General features: G+C 45.2%; 2 protein-coding genes across 2 annotated transcripts in view; one reads left to right on the top strand and one right to left on the bottom strand.

Annotated features, from left to right (window-relative positions):
- LOC142190613 (gastrula zinc finger protein XlCGF66.1-like) overlaps nucleotides 1-14,351 on the top strand; it is a 410,056-nt gene that overhangs the window by 243,633 nt on the left and 152,072 nt on the right. The window lies entirely within an intron of this gene.
- The window catches only part of LOC142189887 (uncharacterized), a 167,275-nt gene that overhangs the window by 36,406 nt on the left and 116,518 nt on the right, over nucleotides 1-14,351 (bottom strand). The window contains exon 11 of the mRNA XM_075262258.1: nucleotides 9,596-10,183. Coding sequence (XP_075118359.1) covers nucleotides 9,596-10,183 — 588 coding nt within the window. The remainder of the gene's footprint in view (nucleotides 1-9,595; nucleotides 10,184-14,351) is intronic.

Genomic DNA, 14,351 nt, shown 5'->3' with positions numbered 1-14,351 from the left:
AAATAGGTAGGCACGAGCGACCCGAGTATCAAATATATTGTTTAGTGTATCACACCGTATTGAGGGGAAGTGGTTCGACAGAGGGAGAAAAGGACCCGAAAAGAGATCCTGGGAGGGCGGAGAAGTAATGGCTGCAGTTGTACTACATTTATATTGCAGTTTTCAGTGTTCTAGTACCAGTGTCCGGTGCTTGTACTGCTTGAGTTATTGGTTGAAATAATGTCACAGAAATAAATGAAAAATACAAGGGGTGGACCCTTAAAAATTGGATTGAGCTGATATAGCCTGACTGAAATTCTGTCTCTCCCACCTAAGTTTTGGAGTTACACACCGTGAAAAACTGAAAAGAGTGGACATAGACTGACTGAATTTCTGTCTCTCCAACCTAGGTTTTGGGCCTCAGTGACGACGATGAGACACAGTTGCCATCAGGGCAAGCTGTGGTTATATGCGGTTGGCAGTAAGGGGACAGTGAGGAATTGGAAGAGGAGTTGGTGGACAATGAGGCCACCGACCCGACATGGACAGGGGTGATGTCTAGCGGGGAAAGCATTGTAGATGTGGAGGCAAGCTAAGCAGCAAAAAAGGTGGCTAGAAACTGAGGCATAGACTGGGATGATGTCTAGGGGCGAAAGCAGTGTAAATGTGGAGGCAAGATAAGCAGCAAAAACGGTGGCTACAGGCAAAGGCATGTCCAGAGGCAGTAAGGCCACTCATGCAAAACTCTACCCTGTTGCAAGACTTATTCCTAGGTCTGGGACACGTTAATGGGCCCCCCCTGGTCAAATTACCGCCACTGAGGGGCTTAGTGTCACCAGGAGGGACAAGTATAGGTGCATGTTGTGGGAGTACCTGGCCGACCCCAGCCTTGTCCTCTCTGATCCCTCTGCGCACTACATTTAATGGGTCTCCAAGTTGGATTTCTGTCTGGAACTTGCACTCTACGCATTGGAGGTCCTTTCCTGCCTTGACGCCAGCGTGCTATCGGAAAATGTCTTCAGCGCAGCCGGTGGCATCATCACGGATAAGCACGGCCAGCTGTCAGTGCTGACCGGCTGACGCTGATCAAAATGAGCAGCCACTACATAGACCCATCATTTTCATTTCCAGCAGTGTCAAGCACCCTGACATGAAGTTTGATGTGTGTGCTCACCCTCTACAATTCTTCCTCCTCTTAATACTCCTCCACCATCTGCGTTGCACAATTCTGCTCCCACTAGCTTCAATTCACACTAATGCCCCCAAACTCTTCTGGTTAGAGTCTCAATCCACCCTGATTCCCCCAACTGTGCTGGTTAGAAGCTCATTATAAGTCATGTCAAGTAACACACTGGCACACATGGCTGACTTCATGTTAGGTTGCTTTTCAAGAGACACTGAGGTGCCTAGTGTCACCAGTTACATGACAAATTTAGTGTGGTTTGCACACTTTGCAAGTCTAAACAGAGTAGGGGCTCTGAAAAGAGCAACCTTACCACCTTTTGCGTGCGCTGTCATTTGGAGCAAATGCAGGACAATCGGCGCCCGGCGTTGCCGACACTGCCTCTACCACTGTTTACACCAGCCTGGACACCTACACATCTGTCTCTGACATTTTGGGGAGTTCACCACCATCCACCCTTGTTGCCTGCACCATCATGCACCTCTTCTCAGCCACTCCCCATCTCCCAGGCGTTTCATTGCAGGCAGAAGTACAGCGCAAGCCACCCACATGCCCAAGCCTTTAACGGCCTCATCTAAAAACTGCTGGCCCTGGAGATGTTGGCATCTATGTTTCTGGATACCCAGGCCTTCCGTTACCAGATGGCAGCTGGGGCACCTCCCTATGCTGGGCCTAGCCGTTACTACTTCTCTTGGTGTGCTGTCTCCGCCTTGCGCTTGCACATGTCCCATAACATCAGTCGGGCCCAGAGCTCCACACTTTGCTGCAAGGTCCACTTGACCACCAACAAGCGCCTATGGTCAGGGATGCTGCTTATCTTTAATGACAGGCCGGGTGAATGTAGTGGAGTCTGGGCCCGGGGTGCAAACTGGGGTGGTCTATCTCCTCTCCCAGCCCAAAATTCATGCCACGAGTTATCTGAAAGCCTACTGCGCTGCAACCTCCACCCCAGCTACAACTGGAAACACTGTAACACTGGGGTGGGGAGATGTCAGCAGGCCGTGCTGAAGCTCATCAGCTTGGGGGACAGACAGCACATTGCCTCCGAGGTCAGGGATGCCATCCTGGCTGAGATGGCAATGTGTTTTTTTCCTGCTGCACCTGGGGCCAGGCATTTTTGCATATGTGATAATGGCAGGAACCTGGTAGCAGATCTGGAGCTTGCCAGACTCAAACAGGGTCCACACATGGCCCACGTTTTCAACTTGTTGGTGCAAAGGTTCTTTGAAACCTACACCATTGTGCCTGATATACTGGTCAAGGTGTGGCCATTTTCGTAAGTGAGAAGTAGCCTCTGCTAGGCAGAAAACATTCAGAGCACACTCCTCTCATCTTTGCACTGTTTGCTGGCGGAGGAAGACGAGGGGGATGAAGTGCATCCCATTGCTTCAGCACAGATGGTGGGAAGGGGAGTGTAAAATGGAGGAAATGGAGAGTGACCCTTACAGTTGGGGGCAGCAAAGTCATGCCAAGTAACACACTGGCACACATGGCTGACTTCATGTTGGGTTGCTTTTCAAGAGACAAAGGCATAGTTCACATAATGGAGAGCAAACAATACTGGATTGAACAAAAAATTGGATTGAGCTGATATAGCCTGACTGAATTTCTGGGTCTCCCTCCTAGGTTTTGGGAGTACACACCCTGGATATCTGGATTGAGCGGACATAGCCTGATTGAATTTCTGTCTCTCCCACCTAGGTTTTGAGGTTACACACCCTGGATATCTGGATTGAACAGACATAGCCTGACCTAATTGCTCTGTATCCTTGTTTTGGGGTTAAACAGCCTGAAAAGCTGGTTTGCACGTATATAGCAAGAAGTAACTGCAGTGGATTGCTGCTATTTTTCAGGACACCCCAGAATTCAAGGCTTTTTTCAGCACTATATGAACTAGACACTGCTGTGGATTCCGGCTATTCTGTGTGCGGACAGCCAAAAATGAACGCTGCTTCTCTGCTATATATGAACTTGTATCTGTTGTGTATCCCTGTTTTCCACCGTCCGGGGAAAGCTGGACTGATGTCCCTACAGTGTATAGCTCTGAGAAGAGCTGTTGGTTTTCTTCTTTAGTTCTTCCCTGCCTATCTGAAGCTAATCGCTATCTAGCCCTCAGCGGCGGCCATTCTTATAAATAGGAGGTCACATGTTTTTGGAAGCCAATGGATTTTTTCAATTTTTTCACTGCCTCCATTGTCGAAGTTCCTGTCCCACCTCCCCTGCACAGTTATTGGTGCAAAAAACGTGCCAGGGAAGGTGGGAGGGGAAACGAATTTTTACTGCGTATGCGGCCTGGTATTTGATTGTGAACGAATACACCGAACGCCATGATATTCGATCGAATACCTATTCGATCGAACGGTGTTCGCTCATCTCTATACCTTAGAGATGATCTACCAGCTGTTACGGTTCTGTGTATATATATATATATATATATATATATATATATATAATTTTTTGAACAACAGAACCTCTGAGCTGCAAGACACTGCAGCAAGGTCCACAGGCCCATATGGGCGGCTGTATGTCTGAACTAAATGTGAACAGGGTGCAACACACACTGGCCGAGGTGCGGCGCAGTACTCAATGTGAAAAACTGCAGTGACAGTGGTGTGGTGCAATACTCAATGTGATCAGGGTGCAACTAAACCCTGCCAATTAAGCTCACTGGTCAGGTACACCAATACTGCTGCAACAAACAAGGCTGCCAAGGGTTAACACTCACCCCAGGTCAGCAAACACTTACCCCTGCACAGGTAGGAGTGCTTCTGCAACAGCTAGAAGCCACCACAGAAGTCTGAACATGTTCCTGCAAACAGCTAGGAGTAACCAATGAAGATTGACAGTCTAAATAAGGCTATCTCAGAGACCAAACCTGCTGCAGCTCCTCAGGCTGGAACAGTCTCTACTTCTCCTAGCCCTGGTGAAGAGCTGACAGTTCAGGGTTTACAGGTCCTAACAGTACCCAGATAGAAGCAGAGAAACCCCACACAGAGGCCTAGTCTTGGTGTCAGTTTGACTGACTGGCAGGCTGTCTGGCCAGTCATTCCCATCTGTGATGGGTGGGGTTGTATCTCTGTTCCTATTTAACTCCACTCACCCATCTTCATTTGCCTGCTCTAGGTTCTATGTAGTTTGTTATTTCCAGGTTCTGTATACTTCACTTTTACACTTGCTACAGCACTTAATCTTTGTTTTTCCTTCCTGGTCCTTGCCTGTTTAGTTTCCTTGTTTGTTTCAGTATTCTACTGCTTACCTACTGTATATCTACCACTGAACAGCTATTGTTCTCTGTTACCTGCCACTACTAGTAATGCTCTGTTTACATCTCAGCCCACTGGTAGGGTAACTATAGGGAATCTATTTGGGTTCCTGTGAGGGGTGTCCTTGTAAGGACGTTACTCTGATGTTAGGAAGGTTCAGTCAGGGGTTCTTATAGGGAAAGTTTCCCTATCTGTTTCCGCCCACGTTCCTGCACCCAGCCGTCACCAATCCAGGTCAGTGTCTTACATTAAGGGACTGTAACTTAATTTGGAAGAGTTCACGTTAAGGGCCATAAAAGTGAATTTTGGAAGGTCTTACCACATCACACACATCCACAATGACAGGTCAGGGTGGGGACTGATGGATTTCCCATTGCCTATTCCATCTGTGGTTGTCATGGGCAACGTGATTTAAAGGGGTGCTTGTTAATGTTTGTTGAGCTGAAATTTGGGTTTGTGTCCATCCATTTGGGGAAGAAAGAAGGTTTCTAGGTATTTTCCCACTTTGATAGAGGTTTTCTTGAGTGTGGAAAGTGTGTAGTTGTTAGGCTGTGATGTTGGGGTAAAACAGTGACTTGGGCTTGTTAGATGCCCCCAGACATGCTTCCCCTGCTGTCCCAGTTGCATTGCAGAGGTGTTGGCATCATTTGCTGAGGTGTCATAGTGGACTTGGTGACCCTCCTGAGTCGAATGGTGGGATCCTCTGAAACGAAGCTTTTTCTCCCATAGACTATAATGGGGTTCGATATTCGATGGAATAGTCGAATATTGAGCGGCTATTCGAAACAAATAACAAATATTTTACTGTTCGCTCATCTCTACTTATAACATTTTTATGTGAGCCCTTTGTGCAGTGTTAGGTAAATGTACCACCGTTTTTATGGATGTTTTATGGTTTTTAGTATTCTTTTCTCTTGGGTACACCTCTCAGGTGTATTGGGAACACAATTTTACTGGATATTAATAATAATTTGCTATGTGTTATTGATTGCTATGTGTAATTCATTTTAAGGTTACTTTTATACACAAAAAATGTAAAGTATGTGCACACTGCCACTCACCATAAGACCGAACCAGAAAGGGTGCACGACCTGTAGATTCGCGGACTTCAAAGGACAAATTTCATGGTGTTTACATCACGTCTCTGAACACACCCAATGGGTGTGCTCATTTTTCATTGGTTGTTTTTATCACGTGACCGGAACGTCTCGTTTATGGTGAAGGTAGAGACATGTTTATTTATTTTACATACTCGATTTTAATACAACAGGATGTGTATCATCTACGTGATTTCTTATAAATTCAGAAGTGTTTCCTTGGTAAACTATGAAGAGGTGGATTCCTTTATATGTATTCCTTATTTCACGATTGATAGTAGTCTATTGTGTCTTGCTCTAGATATATATAAGGAAAATCTACAATGTTTATATTAGTAGTTTTTAATATTTCTTCATCTTATGTAGTGTCGGAGATTTGTTTACAATAGAACATAAATTTGATGTTAACTACCATGTTGGGTGTTTATAATATGTTAGAAGTATGCTCGCAGGTGTTCCAATTACGGCTAACTAGTATAAAAGGAAGTGCTTGTATGTTGTTGTTTCATATGCCATGACTAAGGAGTAGAAGCTCCGAAACGCGTTGGCGTTTTTTATGCGGTTTTTCTATGTTTTCTGTTGTCTGTCAGCACGTTCCTATTATGGACTTTTAAGCATGAAATAAAGGTTATATTTTAACCGGATCAAGGTGCTGCGGACCTTTTGTACAATATATTTACTTTTATACACTTGAGAAAGAGCCGGAATGGCTCGAAACGCTTTGTGTGAATAATGCTATTTAGTTCACCTACCTGGGCAAGCGCTGTTTTTTTGCCTGTTCCTTCGACGGGGCTGGTCCACTTTTGATGTTGTCATGACGTCTTCCAGACGTAATCCTCAGCTGCTGCCCTGATACACCTGTGTGATATGCCTAGAGGTTGTTGTGTCCCACACAACCTCATCAGGTGAGCAGCCACCTTTCTGCTTACCTTTACTACTGTGGTCTGAATGATTACACTAGGGTCGGGTCGGTGTTGTTCTTCTCTCTTTTGTTCCATGACTGGGTATAAAGGGAACCTGCCCCGAAAGGCTCAGTCATTCACAAGCAAGGATGGGACAAGGTTCACCACTTTATGACCAACTGCGTGAGCAAATAGTCCAACAGTTTAAGAGCAACGTTTCTCAACATAGAATTACCAGGAATTTAGGGATTTCATCATCTACAGTCCATAATATCATTACAGATGAGTGAACAGTAAAATGTTCGATATTCGTTTCGAGTAGCCCCGCAATATTTGACTACTCGAATCGAATATCGAATCCTATTATACTCTATGGGGGAACAATGCTCGTTTCAGGGGTAGGCAACATTCAATCAAATAGAACTTACCAAGTCCACGAGTGAGGGTCGGGCTGTATTCTCTGAGAAGTCTTCTCCATGCAGCGTCCCCGCGGCGTCTTCCGGCTCTGAATTCACTCAGCCAGGCACCGGGCCTGGGCAGAGCCGACTGCGCATGTCCGCACTACAAGAAAATGGCCGCTTACAGTCAAAGCGGCCATTTTCTTGTAGTGCGGACATGCACAGTCGGCTATGCCCAGGCCTGATGCCTGGCAGAGTGAATTCAGAGCCGGAAGACGCCGCGGGGACGCTGCGCGGAGAAGACTTCTGAAGGTAGGAGAAAAACCAGCGTTGATTGGCCGACTGTATAGCATTCGGCCAATCAACGCTGGTTCTGCATCGAATTTTTCCATTCGAATAGCGAGTAGTATTCGATCAAGTACGAGTATTTCGAATACCGTAGTATTTGATCGAATACCTACTTGATTGAATACTACTCACTCATCTCTAAATATCATCAAAAGATTCAGAGAATCTGGACAAATTTCTGCAAGTAAGTGGCAAGGCCGAAAACCAATAATGAATGCCCGTGACCTTCAATCCCTCAGGTGGCACTGCATTAAAAACCAACAGATATTACCATTACATGGGATCAGCAACACTTCCGAAAACCATTGTCAGAGAACACAGTTCGTCGCTACATCTAGAAGTGCAAGTGAAGTGCCATATATTAATAACACCCAGAAATGCCGATGGCTTGTCTGAGCCTGAACTCATCTGAGATGGACTGACACAAAGTGGAAAAGTGTCCATACATCTCTGATGGTACGAGGGTGTGTAAGTGCCCATAGCACATCTCTGATTGTATGAGGGTGTTAGTGCCCATGGCATTGGTAACTTGTTCATCTGTGAAGGCACCATTATTGCAGAATAGTATATACAGGTTTTGGAGCAACATATTCTGCCATCCAAGCTACGTCTGTTTCAGAGAGGTCTCTGCTTATTTCAGCAAGACAATGCTAAGCCACATTCTGCAGGTTTTACAACAGCGTGGCTTCGTAGTAAAAGAGTGTGGGTACTAGACTGACCTGCCTGCGGTCCAGACCTGTCCTTCATTCAAAATGTGTGGAGCGTTATGAAACGCAAGATACACCAATGGAGACCCCGGACTGTTAAGCAAATGAAGTTGTGCATCAAGGAAGAATGGGAAAGGATTTTACCTACATAGCTCCAACAATTCTTGTCCTCAGTTCCCAAACACTTATTGAGTGTTGTATAAAGGAAAGGTGATGTAACACAGCGGTTGTTAGGATAGTGCATTTGCGGCTAAGGGGCTGAGTCGTAGCCGTTTCTCTGTTGTGGCATCTTGCCGGCTGTCACCCTTTCCTTGTTGCTGGCAGTCTGGCTTAGCAGGGGTTAACTCCTTTGCAGTCGGTGGGCATGCTCAGTCTTTTTACTGACAGTGGTGACAACCAATGCGCACTCAGCTTAGGCAGCTAGGCTAGCTGATCGGGATCGCCCTTCCTCCATTTGTGGAAGTGGGTCTCCCTTCCACAATTTATCCTTTAATCCTTCTTCACTTAGGTGCGCCTCAGTGAGGGAATTGGGAGCACACAGTCTAGGTTAGTCACAGTCTAGCACAGGTGAATCAACTAGACTCCTCTTGCGGCTGCTCTGTGCTGCAGAGGCCGCCTCTGTGTAGTTACAGAGAACACCCATATGGTGGGGTAGCCCAGCAGTGACGCTGTTGGGTCTCATACACACCAGGGTAGCTCTGTGGTTCAGAGTCCATTTGGGCTCAGCAGGTTGTTATTTATTAGTTTTTTTTAGTTCTCCTGTTGATCATAACAGCGGTAAACATGACCCAGGCCTCGTCTTCTGTTGCCCCTGTCTCAGCTTTTTTGGAAAATGTTTCAGGCATCAAATTCAAAATGCGTGAATATTTGCAAAAAACAAATAGTTAATTTGTTTTAACAGTCAATATCTTGTCTTTGTAGTGTATTCTATTGAATATAGGCTGAAAAGGATTTGTAAATCATCGTATTGTTTTTATTTATGTTTTACACAATGTCCCAACTTCATAATACAGAGGTTGTGTTATTCTGTGTGAGGGCAACAAGGAGGACATTATAGTGTGTGGGGCCCACAAGGAAGATATTGTAGTGTATGAGGGCTACAAATGGACACATTATACTGTGTAGAGGCCACAAGGAGGGCATAATAGTGAGTGAGGGCGACCTCTGATGATATCAGGACTATGTGATCTGACTCTTGTGAGGGTAGAGATGTTCTGCATAGTACAGGATAGTTCTGTGTTATAGAGACAGAGGAAGTCACTGAGAAGAGGAAGAGAAAATGTGTGAGCAAGAGCGGACGGGGGGGGGGGGTTATTATATGAGCTCAAAGAGGGAGACATAGGGGGACATTATATGATACCTGAGAAGAGGACCTGTGGGTGCATGATATGAGACATAGCTATAATAGACTTTATTCACTTAGATCAGTATACATGAAAAAAAATTACAGTAAAATCAGTCCCAAGAAGCGACAGCTGAATGTAACTAAGATGCCGTTATAGGTATCCAGGATAAAAATAACCTCCGTCCATTATGTAATGGCAAACAAATTAGAGATCGGCCTTAATCAGAGATCTAAATAACATTACATTTAAATAAACAATTTACTTTAAAAAAAAAAACGTGAATGTAAGTTCCACGTTAATACCTAGACGGGTCAAGGACTTCAGGTTGAAAATCCACTTACATCTGCTTCTCTCCTGTGTGAGTTCTTAGATGATTAACAAGATGTGTTTTCTGAGAATAACATTTCCCACATTCCGGGCATGAAAATGGCTTCTCTTCTGTGTGAACTCTTAGATGTCTAACAAGATGTGATTTCTGAGCAAAACATCTCCCACATTCTGGGCATGAATGTGGCTTCTTCCCTGTGTGAATCTTTTGATGTTCAACAAGATTTGATTTCTGAGAAAAAGATTTCCCACATTTTGAGCATGAATGTGGCTTCTCTCCTGTGTGAACTTTTTGATGTTCAACAAGATTTGATTTCTGAGGAAAACATCTCCCACATTCTGGGCATGAATATGTATTATCTCCTGTGTGAATTCTCTGATGTTGAACAAGACGTGATTTAAGAGGAAAACATTTCCCACATTCTGGGCATGAATATGGCTTCTCTCCTGTGTGAATCGTTTGATGCTGAACAAGATGTGATTTTTGAGCAAAACGTTTCCCACATTCTTGGCATGAATATGGCTTCTCCCCTGTGTGCATTCTTTGATGTTTAACAAGATCTGATTTAGAGGTAACACATTTCCCACATTCTGAGCATGAATATGTCTTCTCTTCTGTGTGGATTCTCTGATGTGTAACATCCATTCTACATCTTTTATTTTGTATAACAGACTGTGATAAATTAGGAGAAAGATCTTTCTCCTGAAGGTCTGAGGGTATATCTGGGGTAATGGCATGTTCTTTATATAGATCTTGTGTGATACCATGATCCTCTGCTTTATAATCTGTAGATATCAGATGTCCCTTTGAGCCCCTGGTACAGTCATCTGACAAGAAGAAAACTGATATTACTATTATTGAATAACATAACCTTATAAGTATATTCCCCACTGAGCTGCCGCTGCCTGAGACGCTTCAGACCGTGTGAAGAAGTGAAGTCAGTGGCACAGGCAGCAAACGACAGCAGCGCGGCCTACTTCATTAGTATTCACTGTGCTGAGACGGAGGTCAATGATAGTGAATAGTAATGAAGCGGGGCAGGAGACGTCACCACTGCTCTAGGTCACTGTAGAGGTGAACACAATCCATGGCTGCATAAATATGGCCACTTATGTGGAATAATACTGTAGGATGCCATAAATCTTACTGTATTACACCCCATACACACTATAGAATCCAAACCACATCTGCTGGATTTCCCAGCCTGAACTCACCGCGGATCTGCTGTCCCATACAGTATGTAGTAGGGTCTGTGGAGTCACAAGGAAGCAGGGACTCCTGGCGTCATAGCTCACTAAGATACAGGGAGTCCTGGTGTGTGGACAGAGTTCAGGCTGGGAAATGTGACTGATGTATAGAGCAGATTTTCTAGTCCGGATTCCATAGTGTGATTGGGGTCTAAGGTGAGGTTTACACAGTGACATTTGTAGAAGCTGCTTCAGGAATTCAGAACTATTTTCTGCTTTACCAAATCAGCCCCCGAATCTCCATCAGATTCCTTACTGGCCAGGCCGGATTTTCCACCTCCCATTTATTTCCATAGAGCTCTGAGGTGGAATCTGCCTGAAGATCGAGCAGGAGGATTATTTTTCCGCCTCCTGAAATAATCTGCTGTATAATTCTGGTAAATTCTTTCCCTTCACGAGGACTGACAGCAGGTGAGGAAGAAATTTGCTCTTTCACATCGAAGTCAGGTCCATGTTCCTGCTGTACGTTCTATTCTATACTACATTTATTACCCCCTATAGCGGTATCACATTTATATTCAGGTATTATTAGTATTTTACCTGAATTGGGGAACAACAAATAGTCGAAACAATGTCTGAATAGAATCAGTGACCCTTCTGTGCTTTATATAGTGGTGACTCCTCACCTGGGCGGTTCCCTGTAGGAATGTCCTCCTCACACTCCTCATCACCACTCACATAGGGCTCTTCCTTTATTCTTAAGTCCATGTGTATATAGTCATGTCTATTACCTGCTGATGTGAGGGGCTGGTGGTCCTCCATCATCACCTCCTTGTACAGATCCTTGTGTGCTCCTAAATACTCCCACTCCTCCATGGAGAAATAGACAGCGACATCTTGACACCTTATAGGAACCTGACAACACAATGATACAGTCATCACCCCGACCCCTCCAGTTACTGTATAATGTCCCAGCATTCCCAGCAGTGTCACCTCTCCAGTCAGCAGATCCAGCATCTTGTTGGTGAGTTCTAGGATCTTCTGTCCATTGATTTCCTCATGTCTCAAGGGGTGAAGTGGAGGCCCCGGGATTGAGCTCAGGGTTCCTCTCCATCCATCAAATACAAGGGTCTGATAGCGCCCACTAGAGGGCTTCTTCACTACTGTGTAATCCTGGTTATGGGGAGACACATTAATAAATCTCACTACATACATGTCCAGAGTCCATCACCTCTCCAGTCATATCATCTGTTATTACTATAGATAAAAATGATGTCATGATGACATCATCAGAATCTCTCACCTCTCCAGTAAGCTGGTAGATGATCTCTAGGGTGAGATTTAATAGACTTTCCGCCATCTTGTTGCTGTCTCTTTCCATTCTTGATGGAGCAATCAGGAATATTCTCTTATATAGAAGATACTGAGATGATTCTATATTGTAGGAACCTGAATGGAGAGAAGATGAGACAATGTAATCACTACACGGAATCCCATGGAAGAGTCACATTATTATTAGAGATGAGTGAACAGTGTGATGAAGGAGCCCCCAGTTTCTCTCTCCTTTTGAGGCTCTTTACAAGACCCTGGATTAAAGACTATATGTTCCTAATTTCTGATATGCATAAAATGGCGTCTAGATATTTGCTGAACTAGCTGACTCGTGGATCTACACTGGCTCAGTAGCCTTATGTTAAGATAAGATAAGCCATGTGTGTGCTAACAATTGCTAAATAATCATTGTTATTAGACACCCTGTGAAAAACACAATATTGCATAACTCATCTAAAGCATTTGAAAATATATGTTAACCAATTGTATTTGTTGTTACACCTTGTTACACCCTGTCAGAAGGGTATAAATAAACAAGGCATCCCACCCATCTTTGGGAATGCTGAGACACCCTGCATCTGCTTGTTGGCTTCTGTTATTCCCCTGTCGGGACGCCATTCACCTACAACACGTGATCTCATCCCCTGAGTGACAGACCACTTGTGCTGGTCAGCCACCACAAGTGAAATATTCAATAGTCGATTCGAATAGCCCCTCAATATTCGACTACTCAAACGAATATCAAATCCCATTATAGTCTATGGGGAAAAAAGTTCTTTTCAGGGGAAACCACTATTCGACTAAGGAGGGTCACCAAGTCCACTATGATACCTCAGCAAATGATGCTAACACCTCTGGAATGCAACTGTGACAGCAGGGGAAGCATGTCTGGGGGCATCTAACACGCCCAAGTCACAATTTTACCCCACACTCAATATGGAATGGAAAGTAGAAAAATACCTGGAAACCTTCTTTCCTCCCCAATTGAATGAACAGAAACCCAAATTTTAAGCTAAAGAAACATTAGCATGCGCTCATCACAATTCCTGACTTGATAGCTGCGTTAAACAGGGTACCACATCTGAACAGGACCGAGCACCAGGAACAGGTGTTACAATGGCTAGCGGATAATGCTTACAGCTCCTTATCCACCAGTCACTACCTCAAGTCCTCTTCCTTGCCAAGAGTCTGGTCCTCCTACCTCCCAACATGCCCAATCTTCCCAGCACAGTCATCTCACATTTCCCCCCTCCCAGGAGATGTTTTCAGGTCCTTTAACAGTCCCTCACTCTGTCCAACCACTTCACCAATCCCAGGAGCTACCAAACGACTTTGTGTGTCCTGATGCCCAAATACTGGAGCATCCGCCATCTCCGGGTGATTTAGTTGTTGTGGACCTGCCGTCCATGCATTGCACCAGCGCGTGTCTTGTAACAACAGACAGGCCCTAAGTTCCACGCTTTGCACAAAGTGCCACTTGACCACCGAGGCATGGAAAAGTGCATGCGGCCAGGGACGCTACATCTCAATTACGGCACACTGGGTGAATGTAGTTGAGCCTGGGACCAGGTCGCAAACCGTGGCGGCCTGCCTTGTCTCCCCACCCAATATTCCTGGCAGGAGTGCTGAAACACCACCCTTCTCCTCCGCCGCCGTTAAATTAACACCAGCTACGACCTGGAAACGCTGCAACACTGGCGTGCGGAGATGTCAGCAGGCCGTGCTGAAGCTCATCAGCTTGGGGGACAGACAGCACACTGCCTCCGAGGTGAGGGATGCCATCCTGGATGAGATGGCAATGTGGTTTTCGCTGCTGCACCTGGACTTGTTTTTGTGTTTGATAATAGTCGGAACCTGGTAGCGGCTCCGGAGCTTTCCAGCCTCCAATTCGGTCCATGCCTGGCCCACGTTTTCAACTTAGTGGTGCAATGGTCTTTAAAAACTTACCCCAATGTTCTCGAGCTAGTGGTGAAAGTGTGGCGCTTGTGCGCCCACTTTGGCAAGTCTACAGTAGTGGCTGCTAGCCTCAATACACTCCAGCAACGCCTAAATCTGCCTGAAGCACCAGCTGTTTTTTTTGTTTCTAGGTCACCACACGCTGAAACCCTAGATACCATATGTTGAGCAGGGTGTGTGAGCAGCAGAGACCTTTGATGGAGTTCTAAATCCAAAATCCAAGGGTTCATCAAAGTCAGCTTCCTCAGTTTCTCAACCATGAATGCCCATGGATGGCAGACTTATGTGAAATCCTATCCCATCCTTTCCACTGGACACTTTACAA

Source organism: Leptodactylus fuscus, chromosome 1 (assembly GCF_031893055.1).
Source record: "Leptodactylus fuscus isolate aLepFus1 chromosome 1, aLepFus1.hap2, whole genome shotgun sequence".
Classification (NCBI taxonomy): domain Eukaryota; kingdom Metazoa; phylum Chordata; class Amphibia; order Anura; family Leptodactylidae; genus Leptodactylus; species Leptodactylus fuscus.
This window is presented reverse-complemented; position numbering and strand designations above follow the sequence as displayed.